Source organism: Nematolebias whitei, chromosome 13, assembly GCF_014905685.2.
Source record: "Nematolebias whitei isolate Nwh7 chromosome 13, NemWhi1, whole genome shotgun sequence".
Lineage (NCBI taxonomy): Eukaryota > Metazoa > Chordata > Actinopteri > Cyprinodontiformes > Rivulidae > Nematolebias > Nematolebias whitei.
This window is the reverse complement of record NC_056510.1, coordinates 2,957,940-2,967,559: the sequence shown is the minus strand read 5'-3', so window position 1 is coordinate 2,967,559 and position 9,620 is coordinate 2,957,940. Positions and strand designations below refer to the sequence as shown.

The 9,620-nt window shown below is 43.7% G+C and overlaps 1 protein-coding gene across 1 annotated transcript in view; it reads right to left on the bottom strand.

Annotated features, from left to right (window-relative positions):
• ankrd44 (ankyrin repeat domain 44) overlaps positions 1 to 9,620 on the bottom strand; it is a 99,157-nt gene that overhangs the window by 3,595 nt on the left and 85,942 nt on the right. The window contains exons 2-5 of the mRNA XM_037686774.1: positions 5,278 to 5,361; positions 3,946 to 4,024; positions 2,460 to 2,530; positions 416 to 616 (exon numbers count right to left, since the gene is read on the bottom strand). Of these exons, the coding sequence (XP_037542702.1) occupies positions 416 to 616; positions 2,460 to 2,530; positions 3,946 to 4,024; positions 5,278 to 5,361 (435 nt within the window). The remainder of the gene's footprint in view (positions 1 to 415; positions 617 to 2,459; positions 2,531 to 3,945; positions 4,025 to 5,277; positions 5,362 to 9,620) is intronic.

Genomic DNA, 9,620 nt, shown 5'->3' with positions numbered 1-9,620 from the left:
GTGAGAAGAGGAGGAATAGTTAGAGACAGGAAGTGAGAAGAGGAGGATGCGACAAAAGACAGGAAGTGAGAAGAGGAAGAGTTAGAGACAGGAAGTGAGAAGAAGAGGATAAGATAGAGACAGGAAGTGAGAAGAGGAAGCAGTGGGGAGTTTTGAAGGAGACCCAGTGTGTGTCTGTGGGACGTCGTTTATAAAACAGCTCAGCTTTTGACTAATTTGTTGCAAAAACAACAAAGAAACTGTCTGTTCCACTCAGTTCTGAGTTAACTTTAGGTTTGAAACAAAAGTGGATTATTCTGCTGAACCTGTTTCCTCTGACCCAGTTCTCCAACCAGAACTGCTGACACCACATGAACCTGACACCGAGAACATCTGATCACGTCCGACCCGTCCGCCGTACCACAGACCACCGTACCTCGGCGTGGCCGTTGAGAGAGGCGTGGTGCAGGGCGGTGCGTCCGCCGCGATCCGACACGTTCACGCTGCTCAGCATGGGGATGATGATTTCGGCGCACCGCAGCGCATTTTTCGCCGCGGCGACGTGAAGCGGCGTCTGCCAGTTCTTGTCTCGAGCATTCACGTCCGCAGAGTGTCGGATCAGGACTCGAACAGCGTCCTGAAGAAGAAGAAACTTTTTTACAGTGTCGCCTGTGGCAGAATTCAAGCTAAAATAGCTAAATGGTAACTAAAAGCTATAGGAAACACAGCACTAGCTAAATCCCATAAGTAAATATTAAAAGTAACAAAAGATTAGATTTAAACAAAAAGGAGCCAAAGGTTAGCTAAAAGTAGCTAAAGCTACGTAAAATCTAAAGGTGCAAAACTAGCTTGAAACCAAAAGTAGCAAAAGATTAACTAAAGGTAAAAGTAGCAAAATAACAAGCAGGAAAGGATTAGCTAAAAACTAAGTGGCAAAACACAAGTTAAAGTGTCTAAATATTAGCTACAAGCTTATAGTAGCAAAGGCTAGTTAAATGTACCAAAAGGCTACAGAGAAAATAAAAGAAGCAAAAAGTTGGCTAAAAGCAGAAAACATCAGCTAAAATGGAAATGTAACTAAAGGCTAGCTAAAATCTAAAGACAGCAAAATGTTAGCTAAAAGGTAACATATCAAAAGGCTAGCTAAAACAGCATAAGGTTGGGTAAAACTAAAAGTAGCAAAAAGCAAGGTAAAACCTAAAAAGTGGGGGGAAAAGTAGCTAGACATGAAAGTAGCAAAAGACTTAATTTAAAAGTGAAAGTAGCTCGATGGAAAGCGAAAAAAATGTTAGCTGAAAGTATCAAAAATATATAAGCAAAAGATTAGCTAAAAGGTAAAAGTGGAAAAGGCTTGCTTAAAAACTAAAGGCTGCAAATTGTTAGCGAAATGCAGCACTAGGCAAACCAAAACTTAAGGTGGCAAAAACAGTAGCTAAAAGCTAAACGCTGTGAAATGTTGGCTGAATGCTGCAAAAAGTTCGTAGAAAAATGCAAGCTAAAAGTAGCAATGTGCTACCTAAAAGTATCAAAAGATTATCTAGAAGCTAAAAAAGTAAATGGTTAGAAAAAATAGAAGCAAACCCCTAGTTAAAAGGAGCTAAATGCTAGCTACAAGCTAATAGTAGCAAAAGGTTAGCTAAAGTTTTTATTTAAAGATTCAAAAATAAAAGATACACAAAGAATGGCTAAAAACTAAAAGTAGTAAAATGCTAGCTAAAAAAAGGAAATGTTAGCTAAAAAGGTAAAAGTAGCAAACAGCTAGCAACAAACTAAAGGAAGTTAATTATTAGTTAAAAGTACTACGGGACAAGCTAAAACATCATGTGGTAAACAGTAGCTAGAAGCTAGTGAAATCTAAGCTAAATGCAGCAAAAGGTTAGTAGCAACAGGCTAGCTAAAAGTAGCAAAGTGCTAACTAACAGCATCAAAGACTAGCTAGAAGCTAAAACTAGCATAAGAAGACAAAAATAAAGCAGATATGCTGAAAGAACAGATTTCTAAGGAATTAAATTTAATTCAGCTCAGTTTATGTATGAAGTGCTAATCCGTCACAATCTCTCATCCTGAGCATCAAACAGGAAAGACTCTTTTAACAGGAAGAACCAGGACCAGGACCAGGACCAGGACCAGGACCAGGACCAGGACCAGGACTAGGACTAGGACCAGGACCAGGACCAGGATCAGGACTAGGACCAGGACTAGGACCAGGACAAGGACCAGGACCAGGACCAGGACCAGGATCAGGACCAGGATCAGGACTAGGACCAGGACTAGGACCAGGACAAGGACCAGGACCAGGACCAGGACCAGGACTAGGACCAGGACCAGGACCAGGACTAGGACCAGGACGGGCCTGCGGTGTTAAAACGGACTCGTTTGTTGCAGGATCGCACGTCGCACGCAGGAGAGCGTGGCGAGACTCAGCTGAACTTTGTTTCTGCACCTGCCGTTGTAACGGGAAGAAGAATCTGGGCGCTCACCTCACTCCGTGACGCCACGGCGCGGTGCAGAGGCGTGAGCCACATGTTGTCTTTGGCGTTGACCCGGGCCCCTGGAACAGAGCCAACACGGTGACGTGTCCGTTAAAACATTAGACCGCTGCACAAATAAAACCACGGTCTCAGATTTTTACTATTTAATCCCAGATTAGCACAGCAACTCTGCCACCTGCTGACAAACAGCACCTGAGCTCCACCTGTAATCACTCCAGGGATTGATTTGCTGATTTCAGGACACGTTAAAGTTCAAAGTATAAATATCACCGCCGCCAAAACGGGAACGGTTTCCAGCTGGTATCAAAAAAACTCACGAACCACTGGACGACTTTTAATACAATTTACAGAATATTATCGTTAGAGTCGCGTCTACAACGGATTAACATTCAGAGGTGATCAATTCAAGATGGCCGCCACAGCTAACTAGTACGATAACCTAAAAATCTGCTGAGCAAACGGTTGTAACGACATCATTTCTCAACTCAAGATCATCTTAAACTAAGACCAAAGGCAGCAGCTGTGAATTAATTATTTGGACTCACGTCAAATTTAGTTTTCTGAAGACAGGAAGTGCAGGAATCAAAGAAGTGCACGCTTACTTCCTGTTTCAGACACCTTTGACCTTTTCTTATGCCTAAACAGGCCTTTAATTTTCAGGTAACTAAATATATAAAAGAAAATTCTCCAGTATATTTGCACCCAACTTGTTTAAATGTTAAATACTGAACACAGCCTGTTAACTTAAATACAAAAGCAGATTATTATTATATATGTATATTTTTTAATTGTCCCTAACAATAAATACATAGACAGTCCATGGTTAGAGTGCACTCCCTGCTGGAACAGGGTCAGACTATTTGCAGGTTTTATTAAAATGTGTTTTTTGTTGTAGCTGAAAATGTTTTATTTAAAAAAGTATAATGTACAAACAAAGCATGGGATTTTATTTAGTATAATAAATTAAACTAGCAGTACGCCGATGTCCTCCGTTTCTGACTAGATTTAATATTGAACGTTTGTAGTTTTTATAGGCTGAAGAACAGGAGATGAAAGTAAACCTAAATGTTTTTGGTGCAAGATGTTCAAGTGGGTAGAAGTTACTGTGGAGAAGAACAGAGAGAGGTTTTTGTTTATTTGTTTGTTTGTTTGTTTAGTTGTCCGATGCAGCGCAGAGCGATGGAGGGAGCCATTTTATCCACCGCCAGGTGCAGTGGTGGAGCCAGGGGGTGGCCGTTGGTGGCCCTGGCCACCATAGATTAATCTTCTCCCACCCCAACTATTTGAGGAAACTAAACTTTTAAGCAATATAAAAACTAGAAAGCATAGTTCCTCAAATATATATATATATATATATGTGTGTGTGTGTGTGTAAGAGAGGGAGGGTACTTCCAACAAACAAAATCATAAATCTCAGTCACAAAAAATATAATCTTAATCTAAAAGCTTAGACATCTACGATGATGAGTCTTACCAGAGAGGATGAGGAGTTCAATGATCTCTGCATCGCCCAGGAAGGCTGCTGCGTGCAGCGGGGTGCGCTTCTCTGCATCCTGCAGGACGACCAGGGAGGGGTTAGGAGACAAATGTCCTCTGAGACAGACCCCGGTCCTCTTACGCTCAGATGTGGGTTATGAACAAATAATGTCTCACCTGTTGTAGACAGCTCTTTGAGTAACCTCAGTTTGGATAAATTGTTTAATTCTGACAGTTATTACAGTAATTTACTAAAGAACATGCACATGCTGGAGGAATATGAATATTTCTGCCCAGGATAACTGAGTCATAAGAAGCTGACAGAATAAAGCTTTAGGGACTGGGTCTGTGTCACACGGCAGCGATCCAGCTCGGTATCAGCACCGTTTGGAACTCAAGTCTCCAAACTGAGATTGATCAGAGGACTGAAAGTCTGAACTGTCCCTTTAACTTTAACAACGCAGAGACGATCTAAAAGCTTCAACATCACAATCAAACAGTTTCATAGACGTGGTGAAGACGACTTGTTGAGGTTCAAACCAGGCATCAGAACGAGGAAGAAAGGGTTTAAAGAGTCTTTGACTGCAGCGTGGAGATCCACAGGGTTCACAGACAACCACCACCACCAGGCTTTAAAGAGAACGGTCAAAAGAAGTGAGTGAGCGCCACGTGTGGACGGAAACGCCTCGTTCATGTCAGAGGAGAACGATTGTTCCAAACCGTCTGCAGAAACCATCTCTGGACGAGTCCAACCTTGAAGCAGATGGACTACAGCAGCAGGAGACCCTCCAGCTTCCAGCTCCATCAGGGTTACCGTTGTCCTCCTGGAGGTTTCTCTCATCAAAGTTCTTCTTACCCGGTCCGTGACTTTTGGTGGATGATCTGATCTGAACTTCTCCACAACTTTATGTATGACTTGTGTGGATCGTTCCTTGGTCTTCATGATGTCTCTTGCATGGTGGTAGCCCGCACCACTTGAAGGTATTGAACTGGTGTTGATTCTTGGGACCGCTACAACAGGCATGTAAGACCTGACACGTTTTTAATTTAGGATCTTCAAAACAAACGAGGTGACGTGCTCAAAGTTTTAAACTTTAATATGACGAAGCCTTTAATTCGTCATAAATCAGGACTATTTTGTAGATTTGTTGCTTTTATCAAATAAAAATCCAACTGAATTCAGAGTTGAAAGACAATAAAAGAGAAATAAAACCACGAGGGATGAATGTTTGTGCAACTATGAGAACAAGAACGCCAAAATAAACCTGGGGGATTTAATCAGAGCTTTCAGCAGAGACGAGATGAAACAGTCGTGTTTTCGTTTCCTCACCAGAGCATTGATGTCCTCAGACTTGTAGATGAGCATACGGATCTCCTCAGGGTCTCCGCTGAAGATCGCCTGGATCAGAGGAGGCTGCAGGGAGGAGAACAGAACGGTCACATGAGCTGAGGAGAAAAGCTGCCAGTGAAACATCAAAGTTCATGCTCAACGATCCAGGTAAAAAAGTTCAACAGCTCGTCGCCGCGGTGACAGAGCACGGGAATATCTCCTCGACCTTTGACCTTCCTCCCACGACATGACGAAACTTGAAGCCACGACGTTCACGTTCCGTGATAAAATCTTTAAAATTTAAAACCACCTTTCTTCTTCTGCTCCACACGAACACTGTGGAAACATTCTTGGTAGATACAGATCACAAAATAAGACGCCGCAGCGCGGAGGTCACATCTACAGGCCCCTATTTTTCTGTTCAACATCCCAGACCTGACGTAAACACGGGCCTCGGCGCCGCCTGCAGGAGCCTGGCCCGGTCTTTGAAGACCAGCAGAACCCCACAGGACGAGTCAGCATGCAGGCTGGAGTGGGGGTCGCCACAGAAGACTAGTCGCACGAAGACTTGGTGCTTGTTTTGACACTGGATGACCTTCCTGACCCCACAGACCACTGAGTGGAGCAGAGAGCTGATATCTAGGGTGCCCGGGGGGGTTAAGGGCCTTGCTCAAGGGTCCAGTGTGAAGCAAATGAGGGTGGAGGCAGGTTTCCCACCCACATTTTGATGTTGTCAGCCTGGGGAGTTGAACCGGCGACCTTCCGATCACAGGCTCACCTTCTCTAACCTCTGCACCACCACTCCCACTGTATGAATGTTTATAACTCTATTTTACTTTCGGACGTTTTCCAGCACGTAACTTGTTCCACTTTATTTATTTATTTCAACAATTCAAACCTGGAAACGTTCGGCTCATTCAGGACGTTCCTGCTCAGACTTTTGGTATTTGTGATATTTGTACTTTTTAAAATATTTAGTCTTTTCAGCCATGTTTTCCTCTTCACTTCCTTCAAACGCTTCATGTTGTTTAAAACATTGTTCTGCTCGTTTGTGCCGCTCGCTGCATGTTCTGTGGTTCTTTCTAATCATTTCAACTTTTTATTCTCGTTTCAGCTTCGCCTCCTGTTTAACATTAAGTGCTTTGATGATTTTTGTTTCTTGATGGGATTGAAACTGTGTTTATACAGATGCTAACCCATTTAAAATATAAAATAAATATTACAGAGCAGACATGTTTAATAGTGATAAGATTCCTGCTTTAGACTAAAATCAAAAGTATGAAGGAAATGAAACACTGGAGCTTCCACATCAACTCAAATGTAAAAACAAAAAGACAAAAAGAAAATGGAGGAGTTTTGAAGAATAAATCAGAATGTGCAAAGTCCGCCTCGCTTCACTTCCTGTAGCGTTTCTGCTACTTCCTGCTTCACTTCCTGTTGTGCTGTCTCTCCTTAGAAACACGAGGGGAACAAACCACAGAGTTTCACTTCTGCTTTACGAAGCAAGTACTTCCTCATCCGACCCGTTCTGTCCCGCCAAATGTGACTTTACTCTAAGATCACGGCACCGTCGAGCCGAACACTTCCCTGACCGTGAACACGTCGTTTGTCTTCACGTAAAAAAAGAGACGAAACAAACGAGAACACACAAAGTCACAGGTGACGTCAACAAACATGGCTAAAAGTTCTTCAGCTCTGTGCCGGGCTGGTCGCCCACACCGGATGTCATCACGTCAGCACGTTACTAACCCACACAGCCGACTTATCTTTCACACGTCGGCTGTTTTACCTCTGGTACTACCTCGCTTCACGGCACAGAGGTGCATCAGGGGGTTTGGCTTCGATGCCCCTCATCTCCTCGGTCCATTCAGAAACCACACCAAGGCGGCCAGAAGGCGTCTAAATCCTGACTGGAAGAGTTTTAGTGAAAGAGCATCTGTTGAGTGACTCAGCTCCTTTGTGTTAGCTCAATATCTGTCAAACTGACGGAGTTACAGCCGCTTTGTGTTGCTAACGTTGATTAGCTGTGGCGTCTGACTCCACAGTTTAACCAGTTGTAGAATACAACTGGATAAACGCCCAAACGCACACAGGCTCAGACATTACTGCCCCTTCACCTTCGATGTATACCAGTAAAAATGGCGGCCGTGAAATGTGGCTGAGAACATAAATATTGTTTTGACGACTAACTTTTCTTCAAGCAACAGTAAAACAGTCAACACTCGGCGGCGTCCGGGCACTACAAGTCCAGCTTTCTTCCTCTGCACTCTGTGCATTCACACAACAATCTGCGTCTCAGTTTTCTCAGTGACGGCCCCGGCAGGGTCTGGGTGGAGTCGCCACAGCACAACGTTCAATAAGACAACTGAAACAGGAAGTACGAAGCTGTACTGTAGCAAAACGGCCGCTGCTACTACACCAATACCTCAAAACAGAGGCTAAAGAAAGTTCTAGCACTCCTTGTGGGTTGTACACATCCTGCTGCCTTTCATGACATACGTCTTGTGTGGGCGGCACGGTGGTGCAGCTGGTAGAGCTGCCGCCTCTCAGTGAGCAGGTCGCCCCGATTCAAATCCCAGTCTGGGACCATTCTGGGTGGAGTTTGCATGTTCTCTCCGTGCTACACGGGTTTTCTCCGGGTACTCCGGTTTCCTCCCACAGACCAAAAACATCCATGTTAGACTGATGGTAACTCTGAATCATCTCTGGGTGAGAGAGAGAGAGAATGGTTTGTCTCGTTTGTCTCCAAGTGTCCCTGTGATGGACTGGAGACCTGTCCAGGTGTCCCCCGCCTCTCGCACAGTGATAGCTGGACATGGGCACCAGCGACCGCCACAACCCAAAAAGGAAGAAGCGGGTCAAGATAATGTATGTATGTATGTATGTATGTATGTATGTATGTATGTATGTATGTATGTATGTATGTATGGATGGATGGATGGATGTACGGATGGATGGGGAGAAACAGGAGTACCACATCATACGACCATCAAACTATTATACAGAATCTTTATCAATGGCCCAGACAAGTCAAGACCTTGTTGAAACTTTGACCTTGATTTGTGACCTTGACGTTAGAGCTGGTGTGACGAAGACTACGAGACGCGGTGGTCACAAACGTTTTGTTAAATTATCTTGAGCGGATCAGAAGTTATGCCTTTCACTGTGTATATTTATGAAGACAGACATTTTTGTTCGACCTTGGAAACTACAACGAGCTTCATCTCATACGATCTCTTACATGAGCTGTTTGTGCTTGGGCGACGTGTTGTAAAAGACTCTCGGCTACTACCACACCACATTTCAGCTAGTACGCGTAAAAACTCCCCGAGGCGTAGCTGCTTTTGTTCAGGCTAAGTCGATCGGCTGTGCCGGCCTTCTAGAACAGGACCGACTCCAAAAGTCAAGGAGTTGTAGACGTGCAGCAGAAGATAACTTCCTGAAGACCTCATTAACATCTGTTCACTGGTTCAAGACATATTTTACTGTTAGTGCACCGAAACGAACACACACACACACACGAAGACACATGCAAAGACACTATCGCTCTGCCTTCAGCGTCGGGCGACAACAAGAGCTCAGTGGAAGAAACTGAGCAGAGAAGAAGAACAGAGGCCTCACAGGAAGTGACCGTTTGGCTTTCTGAGCTGCTCTTCCCTGCAGGCCTTCTCACACACACGAGGTCATTGTTGCAACACACACACACATTTATCCTTAAGGATGGACCAGCGTGACCCAGATCCCGTCAGAAACCAAAACAATGAGAAAGTGTTCGTCAGAATGCAGGAGCGCTTCATTCCAAGTATCTTTATTAAAAACAAGACCAACTGGATCCACACATTTTGCTTTTCTGAACAAGAGTTCAAACTAGTTTAAGCTCAAAAATAATATAAACATCGTTTAGTCCAGGTGTCGAAATATTTGCTTTAAAACTTGGGACATGGTGTAAAATGTAAATTTAAACAGAATGCAAAGATTTACAAATGTTATAAACCCATAATTTATTTAGAGGATCACAGGAAGCACGTCCACTGTTGAAGTTGAGCAGTACACTGTTCAAAAGTCTGCTTCTCTGATGGTATGGAGGTGCATTAATAACGGTGGAATGGAGAGCTTACACATCTGGAAAGACTGCATCAATACAGTTGTTGCTGCAGATTTCTGCAGGACAATGATGAAGAACAAACTGTAAGTACCTGATGCATCAAATAAAATCCAGAAACATGACTCAGAACCGTTGAACAAAAATCCTGTCACACCAGTAAGAGACAATTTTCCCTCCAAAACTTCCAACAACTGGTCCCTTCAGGTCCTCTAAAACCTCCAGCACCTGGTCCCTTCAG